Source organism: Stenella coeruleoalba (assembly GCF_951394435.1).
Source record: "Stenella coeruleoalba genome assembly, chromosome: 20".
In the NCBI taxonomy this organism is placed as follows: Eukaryota; Metazoa; Chordata; class Mammalia; order Artiodactyla; family Delphinidae; genus Stenella; species Stenella coeruleoalba.
In genome coordinates, this window is record NC_137166.1 from 46115428 (window position 1) to 46130908 (window position 15481).

Below are 15481 nucleotides of genomic sequence, written 5' to 3' on the forward strand. Positions count from 1 at the left end.
GCTCCGCAACGGGAGAGGCCACAACAGTGAGAGGCCCGAGTACCGCCAAAAAAAAAAAAAAGATAAGGCAGAGTGATATGATAGGGGGTTGGTGGGGGACAGCTACTGCTGACAGAGGGTTCAGGGAAAGCCTCAGAAGAGGTGATTGTTTGAGATGAGACCTGGGGGAGCCAACTGCTAAGATCAGGAGAACAAGAAGAGCGAGCAAGCACAGAAGTCCTGAGGCTGGAACAAGCCTGACTGTTCCAGGAACAAATTGGGGCGGGTGTGCGGCAAAGGCTAGAAGGGCTTGAACCAAAGGGGCGAGTCATGAGAAGTCAGAGGTGAGCAGGGCCCAGATGCTGCAGGGCCTTGTAGGTGTCAGGGGAGGAGTTTGAATTTTATTCTCAGTGCAAAGGGAAGCTACAGGTAAGATTTAATCGGGGACTGACTGGGTCAGATTTGCATTTTTAAGAAGGATCAGTGTGGCTGTTGTGAGTTGATTAGACTGTAGGGGGCAAGGATGAAGGCAAGAAACCGGTGAGGAGGTTGTGACAGTAATTCCAGCTAGGGACGCCAGTGACTTGGCCCAGGGTGCTAGCAGAGGAAGTGGAGCGGTTCAGAGAAGTGGCTGAGAGCTTGCTGATGGATTGGGGGGTGGAGGAGTGAGGGAACCAGCAGTACCTGGTAGGTGGTTCCCCTCAGACCCCAGGGTCCCTTCCTCTTGTTGAATTCCAGGGCTGAGCTGCCGTCCATGGCACTGACCAGGGGGACACGGTCTCCTGTGGTCAGATCCCCAAGCCTGACCTCTTGCCTCTCTCCCCCTCTGGCCAGGTCTCCCCTGCCAAATCCACCCCAGCCCGCTGAAGCGCTCCATGTCGCTCATCCCCACGAGCCCCCAGGCCCCTGGTGAGTGGCCGAGTCCAGAGGAGCTTGGGGCCCGGGCTGCTTTCAACACGCCCGACCACGCACCCCTCTCGCCCCAGAGCAGCGTGGCCTCCTCTGGCAGCGAGCAGACGGAGGAGCAGGGCTCCAGCCGGAACACTTTTCAGGAAGACGGCAGTGGCATGAAAGGTACAATGTGGGAGAGTAACACTAGGACCCTCCTCAAGAGGCTTCCGCAGAACTTACAAGGACAGAAGAGAGCTTGTAGCTGCCACCCCACCTGTCCTGTCCCTCCCCACCCAATTCTTCCTCTCCCCGACTCCATCCCCGAGAAGGGGACAGGTCTGAGGAGAGTGGACAGGCCCTGCCCTTAGGGCTTAAGACTGGGCAGAGGGACCCCCACAGGTCCCAGTCTGATGGGGGAAAAGCCTCTGCCCTCAGGCACACCAGTCTGACAAGAAAGCCAGGACACAGAGGTAACTGATGGAATAGAGGTTCCAGGAATACTTTTAAAGACATCAGAGGTCATCCTAGTACACATCCAACCCAGCAACTCAGGAGGATCGGGTGTTCTGACCAGGGAAGGCCACCTGGAAGGGTCTGGCTGGACAGAAGAAGGTAGCTTATGGACCCTTGGCTTCTCCCTACCTCCTTCCAATTTTCTACAGCTTTTAAGGCTGCCTATGATTTATGCCTGGTCCTTCCCCACATCTGTCACCAGGGCCAGATTCCTGATCTTAGGCCCTCCCTTCTTTTCCACAGATGTGCCCTCGTGGCTTAAGAGCCTCCGCTTGCACAAGTACGCGGCCCTCTTCTCACAGATGAGCTATGAGGAGATGATGACACTGACTGAGCAGCACTTGGAGTCTCAGGTAAAGCCGAGGGGACCATCGGTGCGGGGTTGGGGGCAGTACCATTTTGACATTACCCTTGCAGCCCAAGCCTCCTCTGCCTCTTTGGGCCTTGTTGGGGCACCTTCAGTACCTCAGCCTCCCATTTCCAGCTTCCTCTCCCCTTCTGCCCTACCGCAGAATGTCACCAAAGGTGCCCGCCACAAGATAGCCCTGAGCATCCAGAAGCTGCGCGAGAGGCAGAGTGTCCTCAAATCCCTGGAGAAGGTGAGGACCTGCTATCCCCATCCAAGGCCAACTGGCTACCCAGTGGTGCTAGTGGCTGAAGTCTCTGGGTCAGCCTTGTTGCCCATGTGGCCCCCACCTCGGGACCTCCCCAGCCCTAGGGAACCAGGGTCCAAGGACCAAGTGCAGGTCGGATCACAGGGTTCACTTGCTGTGGCTAAGCTAAGAGGCTCTCCTCCCTGTCTGTCCTGGCCTGTGTCTCCAGAATCTTGTTTGTTGACTCAGCCCCTCTCTTCCATTTCACTTTTCCATTTCTAGCAGCTCTTTCTGATAGAGCAGAATGTCTCCCCTGTGTGCATGATCTCTCTTTCCAGTTGGTTGTTTCTTATCCGCTCACTCTCCTTACACATCTGCCTTGATTTGCATCCCTTTTTCCCTTTCCCTGCCACTTACCTTCTGGTTTTTGCCCCCTTCGGTGTCTTAGTCCAGATCTCTGGGTCTGAATCTGGTTCCATCCTCGGTGGGACCCTGAGGCCCCACCTTCTAAGCTCCGTGGGACTCTACCTTGAGGGGGGAACAGGGACTGTGTATGTACAAATGTGTGTGTTTGTGCATGTGTGTGTGTGTGTATGCTCTGGCAGTGCCCTTACCTGCCTTCTCTGTGTGCTGGAACCCAGGGTCCCACCAGCTCTCTGCAAGGACTGTTTGACCCCACATGTATAGTCATTCTACGTAGCTCTGGGGGTTGGCATGTGACCCAGGCTGTGTCTTCCCCACTCAGGATGTGCTGGAAGGCGGGAATCTGCGAAACGCTCTGCAGGAGCTGCAGCAGATCATCATCACCCCCATCAAGGCCTACAGTGTCCTTCAGGCCACTGTGGCTGCCGCCACCGCCACCACCTCTACTGCCAAGGACGGGGGCCGGGGGGAGCCGCCGCTGCCAGGTGCGGAGCCTCCCCTGGCTCACCCTGGCACAGACAAGGGCAGTGAGGCCAAGGACCCTCCAGCTGCAGAGGGCTACCCCCCTCCACCAGCTCCAGCTCCCACTGATGGCAGTGAGCCAGCCCCGGCTCCCGTTGCTGATGGAGACATCCCCAGTCAGTTTACACGGGTGATGGGCAAAGGTGAGACCACCCAGGGCCCAGCAGGAAATTCTGGGGCAGGGTGCCAAGTGAACCCAGGCATCAAAGGTCAAATCCAGTTTAAATGATGGAAGCAAAACTTTTCAAAGCACTCTGGGGTTTAGAGCACTACAGAGAGTGGCTAAGACTGAGATGACAGGGCCCCTGCCCTCAGGTGCATCCAGGCTGATGGTGGGAGACAGCCCTTACCCTCAAAGTGTCTCCAGCCTGAGCAGAAGATGGGACGTTGTGTCAGTGGAAACTGCATACAGTAAGGAGTGAACAGATAAGGCGAATCCGTTGGTTCTTTCAGAGGGGACTGAAGTCCACAGGGTGGGTATGGTGAAGCTCTTAATGGGCTCGCCTTTTCCTAAGGCAGCACAGTGTAGGCAACTTTACACTTGGGTTTAAGTTGTTTCTTTTTTTTTTTAATAAGTTTGTTTTCTTTTTTGTATATATAAATTTATTTATTTATTTACTTTTGGCTGCATTGGGTCTTCATTGCTGCGCACAGGCTTTCTCTAGTTGTGGCGAGCGGTGGCTACTCTTCCATTTCAGTGTGCGGGCTTCTCGTTACAGTGGCTTCTCTTGTTGCAGAGCACGGGCTCTAGGTGCGCGGGCTCCAGTAGTTGTGGCGCGTGGGCTCTAGAGCGCAGGCTCGGTAGTTGTGGCTCACGGGCTTAGTTGCTCCGTGGCCTGTGGGATTTTCCCGGACCAGGGCTCGAACCCGTGTCCCCTGCATTGGCAGGCGGGTTCTTAACTACTGCACCACCAGGGAAGTCCCAGGTCTAAGTTCTTTTAGCTGAGTGGCCTGGGACAAGTGACTCAACCTCTCTGAGCCTCAGGCTAAAAATGCCTACATTGATGAGACTGTTGCAAGACTTAAAAAGGAGAAAAGGTATCATTTACTTCACATCTGCTTTATGCCAGGCACTATGCTGGGCACTTTATATATCCTCGTGATAAGCCAGGTACAGTGCTTGACACATAGCTAGTACTCATCCAGCATGAGTTTCCTGACCCACCTTCTGTGCCACCCAGCTGGGCCAGGGAAGCTGGAACATGGCAGAGGGCATGCTGGTAGCTAACCTCCTGCCCTCTCCCATGTCCCCAAGTGTGCACCCAGCTGCTGGTGTCCCGACCAGACGAGGAGAACATCACCAGTTACCTCCAGCTCATCGAAAAGTGCCTGACTCATGAGGTGAGGCCTTCTCTAGGGGTCCCAAGAAGGGAAAGGCTGCCCCATCACTCTCAGGACCAACATTCCTTATATAACCAATAGGGCCCTGCCTGACTGGCACGTGCCCACCTCTCCAGCCCTCATCCTTCCCAGTGTTGGGTTCAGTGGATGCCCCTGAGCACTCATTCTTAGAGCCTTAGTACATAATCCTCTGGGGAGTAAGTCCCCCTCCCGTCTGCTGGCCCCTCAGATCTCAGTTGATACATCTGTATCTCAGGGATGCCTTGACCAGCCCCTCATAACATCAGGTTTCTTGTGCCTCCTGTGCTTCTCCCTCACAGCATTTATCACTTATGAATGCGTGTGTATCTTCTCCCCAACTAAACTGTAAGCTCCGTGAGCACAGGTCACCTCTGTGTCCCAGCTTTGACCAGCACAGGCAGTTGATAAATATTTGAGCAAATGGATGGAAGGCAAATGTGAAAGAAGCACACACACCCCTTTCACCCCCCTAATTCTAGGCTTTCACGGAAACGCAGAAGAAACGGCTGCTGTCCTGGAAACAGCAAGTGCTGAAGCTCCTCCGGACCTTCCCGCGCAAAGCCACACTAGAGATGCAGAACTACCGGCAGCAGAAAGGGTAGGCGGGCGGCCAGGGCACAGGGACTTCCCTCCCTAGGCCCTCGTTGGTTGACAGGTAGTGCCTAGAGGGGTGATTGCATTCTGGGCTGGGAATCCTGTTATACTCATTCAGTAACTGGGTGTCTTTATGTAAGTCACCCAGTGAGGACTTTGCCATAAGAAAATCAGGTGGTCCCTGATTTTCCATTAGAATAGAGTGCTGAGCTGGCAAGACCAGCACATGTCCCCATAGCTGGCCCCTTGCCTGTCCCTTGTTCTCCTGACCTGTGTGCAGAGGACTCTGAAGTCCCTTCTCACTCCAAACAAACAGCAGAAATATTGTGCTTGAGAACTGAAGTTAGGAGAACTACTTTGAGTGGACTTGAGGAAACCGTACACTCCCCGTCTCCATCCTGGGAGTACCCTTGGGGCAGGAGGAGACGATGTACAGAGCAGGGCCTTGGACAGGGAATCCCTGCTCAGAGCAGATCTGTGTTCTGTCTACCCATGGGGGCTGCCGGGGGGCGGGGGCGGTGAGGAAGAGGTGAACAGATGGGCCCCATCCACCTAAACTGACACCCTGCCTTCTGCTCTCTCACAGCTGGGCATTCGGCTCCAACTCACTCCCCATAGCTGGCTCTGTGGGGATGGGGGTGGCCCGGCGGACCCAGCGGCAGTTCCCAATGCCTCCCCGGGCCCTTCCGCCTGGCAGAATGGGCCTTCTGAGCCCCTCGGGCATTGGGGGCATCTCCCCTCGACATGCCCTCACCAGCCCCAGCCTTGGGGGCCAGGGCCGACAGGTGAGCCAGCTGGAAGCAAAGGACCTGGCACTTCTGGGGTTGGGGTGGTGGTGCCTGAGATATGTGTCCATATCTCTGTGTCTGGGCCCAGCGTAGAGGGGAGGGGACGACTCTGCCAGCTCCACCACTTCTGGGTCTGGGCCTCTTCCCCGCTCACCCACTGCTTTCTCTCTCCCATGCCACATGCAGAACCTGTGGTTCGCCAACCCTGGAGGCAGCAACAGCATGCCCAGCCAGAGCCGCAGCTCTGTGCAACGGACCCACTCGCTCCCGGTCCACTCGTCCCCCCAGGCCATTCTCATGTTCCCTCCAGGTACAGTGCCCACCCTTACGACTCGGCCTCAACAGCACGCTTAGCTGGCCTTTCTTTTCTCTTCTGGGTCTTGTACACACTATCCCTTGCATGTGTTCTGTCTCTCTGTCTTTCTGTCTTTCTCCCCCTCCCTGTCATCTTCTCTCACTCCTCATTCCCACCGCCCCCAATCTCTATCTCTCTCCCTCCCTGTGTCATAATCTTACTGTTCATACTGGTCTCTGTCCCCATCTTCTTCGAGAATCATTAAGTACTCAGTTTGGAAGGGTGGAGGGGATGAGACAGTCACAGCAGCCAGGTGTCTATAGAAGGGAGTCCTGCCTATCAGTCCACTGGCATTCTTTCAGGAGCCAGTTGACCAAGCAGGAACCAGTAGACTTCAGCTCTTGGAATGGGTTCTACACTAAAGGGTGGAAGGTCTGTCTTCCCCTCTGCTCACAGATCAGCCTAGAGATGGGAGATTAGAATGAGGGCAAAGTGGGCAAAAGGGAGGTTAGAGAAGTGCTAGCCCTGCCTTGCTCAGTAAGTCAGGGGTGATTCCCTATGCCAGGCCTGCTGCTGGGCACTGAGGCTGCAGAAGCAGATAAGGCTGGTTTGGAAAGGGCTGCCTCTAGAGAGAGCTTAGATTTGCCTGTAACCCTAAACTCTTCATGTCACAAATAGCCAAATCAGTAGGGATTCTTTATGAGATTATGCGAACTGCCATCTGTGGGAGGCAGGAGACCCCATTTGTCCCATTCATCCTAGCACAGGGCTTGGCACATGGTAGGCATCTGTAAATGATATTAAATGACTGGGTGGATGAATTACAGGAGTAAAAACTGAGAACAGTTCTTTTCACCAGTATGCCGTGTGCTAGACTGTGTCAGACAGCTTTTCTGCACTGTTGAATGAAATCCTCCCAACTGCACATGTGAAGGCACTGATATTATTTTCATCTTATTAGTCATGAATCTGAGTCTCAGGTGATTTGCCCAAGGTCAAAAATTTTTTTTTATTAAGGAGAGACAGTTAGATGGTCTGACATGGCTCATGGGTTCAGAGGGGAGGTCGTGAGAGGTGAGGCTGGAGTGCGAAAGAGCAGGGTCTTCTAAACCTAGGTAGAAAGCTTAGAGTTCCTCTGGAAGCAGTGAGGAGCCCAGGAAGGGTTTTAAGCAGTGGGTGGTGTCAGGTCTGCCCAGGGACCTGGTGGGCTCTTGCCCAGGTTCCAGAACAGGAGGCCCTTTGAGAGACTATGAAGACCAGCCCCCATGGCTGCTGTCCAGATTTGCCGTGCCTGCTAGGCCTTCCCCAACAGCGTCCTGACAGAGGAGCAAGTCCAGGTGGGAGGGAACGGCTCTAATTAAGCTTCCGCACCAAGTACAGAGCAAGTCATCAGTCAGGGAGCACGGGGCTGCCCAGTGCTCAGGGCAGATGCCCTCACTGTGCCCAAGGGAACGTGTAGTGTGTCCAAAATAGTCGTGGCCTCCAAGCAGCTCCCCAGCTTTACATCACTTCCTGTCAGCCTTTCTCCGTGTTGCCAAGCCTCCGCCCTTGCCATCGTCACCTCTGCCTGCTTAGTGGCACTCCCAGGCCTGTCTGTCCTTCAGCTCTGCCCAGTCATACCTTCCATCCAAGTGTGTGCATGTCTTACATTCTCTGTGTCTCTGTCTCTTGCCTTTACTTCCCCTTCCTCCCTTTCCCTCTCGTCCCCCTCAGCCTCTGCCTCATGCCAGCCTTTGTCTTCATGGCTCTACCTTTCACCCCAGTCCAGTTCTTACTGCTTCCATTCTCCTGTCTCCCACCCAGACTGCCCGGTCCCTGGGCCTGACCTGGAGATCAATCCCACTCTGGAGTCTCTGTGTCTGAGCATGACAGAACACGCCTTGGGTGGTGAGCATTTCCTCTTTCCCTGACCCAGCTCCCACCTACCCACCAGCGTCTCCACCTCTGAACTGAGCAACTCAGAGTCATCCTGAGGGGTCCCCAGGGGAGGCCGGACTCCAGGGAGGGCCCGACTGGGATGACAGGCTACCTGAGCACCTTTTCTTGGGCCTCCCGCCAGCTCCTGACCTTCCTCCCTTCCTCCCTTTCTTACCACAGATGGGACAGACAAAACCTCCACCATCTGACGGGACCCACAGCCCAGCGCACCCATAGGCTCCCCGGGCGGCGGGCGGGGGCCAACCCCCAACGGGCTTCTCCGCGACAGCGAGAGGGTGGGCTGGCTCAGCTATACATTCTAATATTTTTCTACTCTCTCACCCTTTTAACTTTTGTTTAACATTGGCACACGCCTTGCTCACTCCCAGGCCCGTCGAGGGATCTCTGCTGAGGCCCAGGGAGGTAGGGGGCAGCCAGGATAAAGGGGGCAGGGACTGGCCAGCCTGCCTGCCCCCTCCTTCCCTCCTTCATCCCCCACCTGGCCCCGTCCCACCCCTGCCTCCTCCAGACTGCCGGCCACCTGCCCCTCCCAAGGAAACAGTCTCCCCCAGAGACTCACTGACCCACTATCTTGTGGGGCCTGCTCAGAACCATCTGACATTTGGGGAGAGATGAGTGAGGTAGATAATCTGCTCTCCTGAACGTTATTTGAGAGGAGCTGAGGAGATAAAGGCGGGTGAGGAGCGTGTCTGTCTTGGCGCGCTCTCTGTCTCTCTCTCTCCCTCCCCCCGCCCCTCACCTCCTTGCCGCCTTCTTCTCCTTCCCCATTCCCATCATTCCCCAAGGACAGGAGCCACTCTCCTCTCCCTCACCTCCTTTTGCCCTGTTTATCAGAGGTTCTCTGCAATTAATTTCTTAGGCCTATTTAAGATACATATTTATATAGTTCTTAACGGTTTTTCTCTCTGATCATTCCCTCTCATTTTTAGAACCCCCAGGCCTCTCTCTGAGCCAAGAAAGTGGCAGGGGGAGCCTGAATTTTACGAGGGGAGAGGGCAGAGCCCTCTCCTCCAGACCCCTCTAGCCCTTCCCCACTTGCCCCCAGCCCTGGCTCCCCAGATGCAGAGGTTGAAGGCTGGGAGCCAGGGCAGCCAGTGAGGTCAGGAAGTCTGTTGCCTTAACGTCTCCTTCCCCCACCGAAACAAATCCTTCTCCACTCCCAGGTCTGGTTGCTGAAAGACTTGGGGGTAAGGAATAAGGGAAAGGGGATGGTTTTTGGTTTCTTTCCCCACCCCCATCCCCTTTTCTTTCACCCTTATCCCACCCCCACCCCCCATTCTGTCATGACCTCACTTAAGTGGAACACTATATCATAAGCCAGAGATTCGTCCCAGTCCCAGAGTCATACAGACCCTCTGATCCCTGTTCCTCCTGAGGGGTTGTGCTGGGGCCCAGGTGGAGGGAGGGGATTTGGGGGTTCAGGCTGTAGGGAAGCCAGGGTCCTCTATTCCAACCCCTTGTCCCCCTCAACCGGCCCCCCCCATTGGGACATTCTCAAGCTTTTCACACCGAAAAGGAAAAAATGTTATTTTTAGATACATTTTATGAATAACTTTTGTTATGAATATGGCTGGTAACCATTGTGTATGTTATTAAAGATACAAAATGTTGGGAAAAAAAAAAAACCAAAAAAAAAAAAATTTTAAAACCACCACCCTCCCTGCACTCACCCATTCCCCAGACCTTCTTGCCTCTGCTCTCCTGGTCTGGACCTCCCTCAACTCTGAGCCCAGGGAGAGGGAGGAAGCCAGGGGGTGGGGTGGCCCTGGGGACCTGCTCTAGGTCCCCACCTCCTCTCCCAGTGCCGGGCTGGGTAGGGTGTCAGGTTTATTTATGTACCTCTTGCACACTCATCAACCTATGCAAGTCCCCCACCCCGGCCCCTCCATGTTTCTGTGCCTTTGCTCATTCCCCTCCAACTCCCAGGGCTTCTCCAATCCTCTCCTAGCCCGGGGAAGTGGGATGGACAGGGGCCACCTCGTTTTGGAATCAGCAGGGTGTTCCTCTTAGAGACCCTCACCTCTTCCCAGCCAGTCCTGTCTTGTTCACTACCCATAAGGGTGAGCTGGGTCTTCCTGGCCCTGGGAGGCGGTGAGGGACACCCCCATACACAGTGGGAGGCAAGAGTTGCCCCCCTCCCCCCACCTGTCAGCAGAGTGTGCAGGACGCAGGCGGCCCCACTCTGATGGGCAGGACCCTGATCCACTCCCGACCCTCCCCGGCCCCTGCCCCTCCACCATGATTTCACTCTCCCTTCTATTCCCAGCCCCACCGGCAGAATCAGCTTTGAGTAACTGTACAGTTTTTCTCGCTGTTGGAGAAGACTTATTTGTTGGAGTTTCACTTGTTTAATGGTCTGGGCTTATTTTGGAAAAAAAAAAAACAAACAAACAAACAAAAAGGATTCTGACCTTTGTTATGCTACATTTCATGAAAAACCTGGTGGCCCTGCCTTTGTGGCCTTTGCTTCTGTGCCTTAAGCACCAGGGGTGCGGGGGTGGGGGTGGGGGCAGGAGAATGAGACCATGGTGCCTGGAGGGTAAGTAAAGAGAAGTTGGCTTTATTAACAGCAGAGGTTTGGAGGAGAGGGAAACAAAGCAAAAGGCTCACAAAGAGACCACTTGAAAAGTGCCTTCCTGCACGAAGTAACTATCCGCATCAGCCCTGAAGGCCCTGGGACTCAGTCACTGTCACTTTCAGCTTCACTGGAATCAGAAGCTGCGGCTTCACTGCCATCCTCCTGAGCAGAATGCTCGCTGCCACTGGGGAAGGGGCTGGCGCTCCGGCTCCGCTGGCCACCCCCATCGCTGCCACTGTCTGAATCATTGTCACTGCCGTGGGCCCGTCCTCTGTCCTCATCATCAGAGTCAGCGTCGTCCTCCGAATCAGCATCACTGCCGAAGATCTCCTCTTTGTCCCTGGCAGCCCGGGCCTCATCCTCACTGCTTTCATCCTCACCGCTGCCACTCTTGTCACTCGCCTCGTCCCTGTCACCCTCCTCCCGTTCACTCTCACTGCCTGAGCGCTCATCCTCGCTGCCTTCCTTCTCACTGCTGCTGCCCTTCTCTCGTTCCTCATCTGTGAAGGAGCAAGAAACAGTAAGACCCAGTTCCCCACCCTCCCAGGGCTCCCAGAGTTTGACCTGTCCAGCTTTACCTGAGCCCCCAGCTTCTTTCTCTTCCGTCTCCATTTCCTCCTCTTCTTCCTCCTCGGGTTCGTGGTTCTCCAGCTGGGCCTTCCGTGCCTCCTGGAAGCAGCAGGGTTGAGGGGAAGGGGAGGGTGTTCTATCTGGTTCCTGCCCCACTCCTCACGAACTACCACCCTCCCCATGGGTGCCCTGGGTCAGTGGTGCTTGTTACCTGGGCTTCTAGTTCCTTCTCATTCATGTCCCGGTGTTTGACCACAAGCAGGGCATTGGTACCCGACTGAACCCCAGCCTTGGCTCGGCGCTTACTCAGGCGGACCCTGCGGTGGTGGAGTTGGGGGAGGGGTGTGTGAGATTCAGTTAAGGACCCCCGTGGGCAACCTGGTCTAATATGGTTCTTAACCATCCTTACTCATCTATGCTTAGCCTAGAGCAGACCAGAATAAATACAGACTGAATAAAGGAGACTAAACTTGGGGGTAAGGGACGGGCGGCATGACAGCCATCAGGATAGCAGTTTGGTTGCCCTACACTTTATATGTGTGTATATGTATGTCCTGTACACATACACATAAACGTATAAAGAAAGAGACTTTAATGTGAACTAGATACCAACACTTTAAAAGAACATAATCTGGATTTCTGGCTTTTGGAAAATAAGATTCTGTGACCCCCACCCCAGGCCTTTGTTGCCTCGCTGCCACCCCCCACCCCCACCCCAAGCATAGCGGTAGATGGGTTGCTGTGCTGGGTCACAGTGCCCCTTGGAGGTTGCCAAGAGCTCCAGGTCATCCAGCCCCCAGCAGCCCACTGTGCCTTTTAGATTTTGTGTGTGTGTGTGTGTGTGTGCAGTATGCGGGCCTCTCACTGTTGTGGCCTCTCCCGTTGCGGAGCACAGGCTCCGGATGCGCAGGCTCAGCGGCCATGGCTCACGGGCCCAGCTGCTCCGCAGCATGTGGGATCTTCCCGGACTGGGGCACGAACCCATGTCCCCTGCATCGGCAGGCGGACTTTCAACCACTGTGCCACCAGGGAAGCCCCCTTTTAGATTTTTTTGCCTTAATGGGATCAGAATTTGGATCTCTCCTTTAAATAGAAACTCCAGGTCACACTTTCCCAACCTTACACCAAGGGTCCCAACACAGCAGTAAACTTTTAACCATCAGGGAAGTCTGGGGGGTCATGTTTTTTGAACTTGGGTATCTAGCGCTTCATTTAAAACATTCATGCTAATTTTATGTATTACTCCATACTTTAGCTATGTTTACTCTTACACAAAGTCTCTTATTAGTATCGGTAAACTTGGTAGTCCTACTCTACATAAAAGCTCTAAATATCTCCAGTGTTAAGTAAAGATTTTTTCTGGGTTCTTGTGTTAGAACCAGGTCCAGCCCACATGCATGAACAGGCTTCTGCTCTTACAAATGCACATGGCAAATCTTTAGGTATAAATGACCTCCAAGGTGGCTCTTGCATACCCCAGGGTACTGAAGTACAAGCCCAGGCTAATCTGAGTGAGGTAGGACTGTGCTGAGTACCTGGTCTCCAACTCATTGTAGTAAACCCCATCACCCTCTCGGAAGATGAAGAAGTAGTTCTCCTCGTAGCCCTTGCTAGCCTTGTTCTTCACATTCCAGTTGTACTCCCGAGCAATCTTGTAGTCGTACCTGAGGATAAAGGGGATAGGGTCAGCCCCATTTCTTCCCTGTGAGGGAGAAAAGGAGACACTTCTCAATACCCAAAACCTAACCCCAACCCACGCACACGTCATCTGGTGCATAATCCATCTCCTCTTCCTGGTCCCGTTTTCGTTTCTTCAGTGTTTCTTCCACAGGCAGGAAGTAAGCCACAAATTGGTTCCCTTCCTCATCCATCATGCCCCTGGTTGGGGGAAGAGGAGGGGCAGTTAAGAGTGAGTGAGGAGAAAGAGACAATAAGAAGCAGGCCAAGGTGGACAGCAGGGCCACTTACCTGATCATGGCCTGAGACATCATCTCCAATGCAGCTGCACCACTTGTGTCCTTGGGGGCAGGGTCTGAATCAAAGATTACCTGAGCGCAAGGGTTGATCCACATCTGGGAGATGGAGGGCACTGGAGTTAGACTGGGACAGGCAGAGATGGCAGGCTATCCCTCTCTGCCCCCTGCCCTGGATCTGACCTTAAAATCTGGAAAGACAGGCATGACCTCCACTGGTGTCACTCGGGGCTTGCTGTAATGCTGGGAGATCTGGCAGAGGCAAAAACAGGGTGAGAAGGAGTACAAAGTGCTCTGGAACCACACCTCTGTCTGCCCCACCCCCACCCCCTCATCCCAGTGCCTCAATTACGGATTTCTGGGCATCCTCAAAAGTCTTCTCAATAGCTGTGATCTGGCTATCCCTGTCTTTGTATATTTCTTCCTCAGTGAACTGCTGCTTCACAGAAACCCCAATCCTAGGGAGGAAGAAAAAGGCCTTTAGAGGCCACTGGATATACCTGAATGCTCCACCTTCCCTCCCTACCCACCACAACTTACTTAACCTCAGGCTTCTCATTGGAAATGCCATAACGATTGAACTCGGTGGAGATGTACTCTGTCTTCCGCATCCATGGCACCACCTTTGCATGCTGCTGGGATCTGGGGCAGGAGAATCGGGCACCTCAGGACCCCACTACCTTCCTCCCATCAGAGCCAGTCCTGAGTCCCCACTCAGCACCCCCTCACCTCTTGGAGCTGGTAGGGGCCTGAATCTCCTCTTCCAAAAGCTTCTCATCAGCTGGATCTAGGAGTACTAGAAGAGAGCAAGGTGAGAGAAGGACTATGACCGAGGACCACAGCCAGCCCTCGCTAGCCTAGGGGAGGCCCTCCCTGTCTCCCAACACACCATTGGGGTCGATGCGGTATGTATCAGGGTTGATGAGGTCAATGGTAACTCCCAGGTCTGGCTCAGTCAGGAGATCATGTTTGTGCTGTTTCTCCAAGGAAGTCGCTTTGTACTGGACGAACCTGGGTGGGGAAACATGCCCATTATGGTTGCCTAATTCCAGGCTTATCCCTCACATCCCTGCTTCCCAGAGGCTAAGCTCCTCCAGGAAGGAACTCAGAACGAAATGTCCCCCATGTTGGAGTCAGCAGGCGAGCAGCACTCGAAGAGACTTGGACACTGCTTCTTTACTTAAATATTTACGGGGCACCTACTATTATGTGCTAGCTACTGTTGTATGCCTGAACAGTCAACAAGAGCAGTCCTTGCCCTCAAGGAACTCATATTCTAAGTGAGGCGTTTCCCTAACCCCCATGCGCAGTCTCACCTGTTCTGGTCGAAGGGATAGGTGATGAACTTGGGGTCGAAGGGGATGTCAGGGAGGCTGTTGCAGTACTTGACTCGGCAGACCACTCCAGACCTGGGAACACAGTGGCTCAAAACCCAGCCCCTGATGCCCCACCTCTGTTCGCAACCCCCATTGGCCCACCCGTCCTAAGAAAACACAGTGGAGCTCACCTCTCAGGCAGAGTCCGGTGAGAATTGGGCCTGGTGGGTAAAAGAGAGACACTGACAAAAGATGGAAAGAAAAAGATTGACAGGAGAGCAAAAGGGGTTTTTCCAAGCTTTTAAAAGGGAAGGAGAGAGTGACAAACGCTAATTCCTCTTGGAAGGGGTGTCCCAAGTGCTCTAATGAGAGTGTCACGTATTCCTTTCAGTGTCCCTAAAGGCTTTAATGAATGAAGCCAAGTGCTCAATCCCTTTTGAAGGAGATGTGTTCAAGTACTTTAATAAAAGTCACATGCTCAATTGTTTTTGGGAAAAGGGGTCTCCAAACGTTTGACTGGAAGAATAAAAACTCAATCCCTTCTGGGTAAAGTCCCCAAGAGCTTAATTCCAGAACTCCACGGCAGGGAAAGAGGGGGGCAACACGCCTTCTGAGACCCGCCCCCGTGAGCGGGTGAGCGCTCCGTGACGTCACGGGCTGACCTGGGGGTGCTGGTGAGGTTGTAGGCTGACAACTGGGCTCGACCCTCCCACCTCGCCGATGCCTACCCAAACGTAAAGAAAAACAGTACAGTCAGGCGCCGTATTGCCTACCTGTGGCCATCCTCGCGCTGGGCCTGGGTCTGGATAGTGGGCGCCATGGCGACGATGCGAGATAAGTCCTAACAAGAGCCTCAAAAAGCCACGGTAAAAGGCGTGCCGACTTCGGCGCACGCCCAGTCCGAGGCAGGGCTCGGGTGGACACCGCTCTCCTCAGGGATAGGGTCGGAGTGAGGTGGGCTGGCGAGAAGAGTTCCAGCAACACTGGAGTACTACGCAGTACTCAGGTAAACCCGCAAACAACGCCAGAGACTGACTCACAGTTCCAGAACACCAACTGCCGCCAATGCTCTGAGGACCGCAGGTCGCCTCAGGCGGCGACGCCTTCTGGGAAATAGAGTCTGATTGGAACCACACCCGGATTGGC

At 54.2% G+C, this 15481-nt stretch overlaps 2 protein-coding genes across 6 annotated transcripts in view; one reads left to right on the top strand and one right to left on the bottom strand.

Moving 5' to 3' along the window:
- Window positions 1–10345, top strand: part of SAMD4B (sterile alpha motif domain containing 4B) — a 37373-nt gene extending 27028 nt beyond the window's left edge. For 2 of the 4 annotated variants that reach the window (XM_079908631.1, XM_079908632.1), the window contains exons 5-14: window positions 814–1053; window positions 1627–1736; window positions 1896–1982; window positions 2722–3064; window positions 4177–4262; window positions 4763–4881; window positions 5464–5662; window positions 5852–5975; window positions 7764–7847; window positions 10165–10345. In XM_079908631.1, the coding sequence (XP_079764757.1) occupies window positions 814–1053; window positions 1627–1736; window positions 1896–1982; window positions 2722–3064; window positions 4177–4262; window positions 4763–4881; window positions 5464–5662; window positions 5852–5975; window positions 7764–7847; window positions 10165–10250 (1478 nt within the window). In that variant the 3' untranslated portion in view covers window positions 10251–10345. Of the gene's footprint in view, window positions 1–813; window positions 1054–1626; window positions 1737–1895; window positions 1983–2721; window positions 3065–4176; window positions 4263–4762; window positions 4882–5463; window positions 5663–5851; window positions 5976–7763; window positions 7848–8057 lie in introns of all 4 variants that reach the window. The other 2 variants (XM_079908634.1, XM_079908633.1) reach the window with 2 other exon arrangements.
- An 84-nt stretch (window positions 10346–10429) lies between these two features.
- Window positions 10430–15427, bottom strand: PAF1 (PAF1 homolog, Paf1/RNA polymerase II complex component). Of its 2 annotated transcripts, none has more exons than XM_079908637.1 (14): window positions 15109–15427; window positions 14527–14556; window positions 14336–14428; window positions 13909–14030; window positions 13749–13815; window positions 13560–13661; window positions 13372–13477; window positions 13203–13271; window positions 13015–13118; window positions 12808–12924; window positions 12582–12710; window positions 11258–11363; window positions 11055–11145; window positions 10430–10976 (listed from the first exon to the last, which is right to left on the bottom strand). In XM_079908637.1, exons 1-14 carry the CDS (start codon window positions 15153–15155, stop codon window positions 10579–10581), a joined length of 1581 nt encoding a protein of 526 aa, XP_079764763.1. In that variant the 5' UTR covers window positions 15156–15427; the 3' UTR covers window positions 10430–10578. The 2 variants fall into 2 exon arrangements, with proteins under 2 accessions (XP_079764763.1, XP_079764762.1); XM_079908636.1 differs by having other exon boundaries at window positions 14527–14577.
- Window positions 15428–15481: the final 54 nt, after the last annotated feature.

What these genes read in the sequence shown, in the direction of transcription:
- PAF1 (XM_079908636.1), bottom strand. Translation starts at nt 15,155, where the DNA reads ATGGCGCCCACTATCCAGACCCAGGCCCAGCGCGAGGATGGCCACAG. An exon ending in TATCCCTTCGACCAGAACAG is followed by an intron (nt 14,031 to 14,335) that starts GTGAGACTGCGC and finishes TTCCCCACCCAG; the next exon opens with GTTCGTCCAGTACAAAGCGA. An exon ending in TTGAGGATGCCCAGAAATCC is followed by an intron (nt 13,272 to 13,371) that starts GTAATTGAGGCA and finishes TGCCTCTGCCAG; the next exon opens with ATCTCCCAGCATTACAGCAA.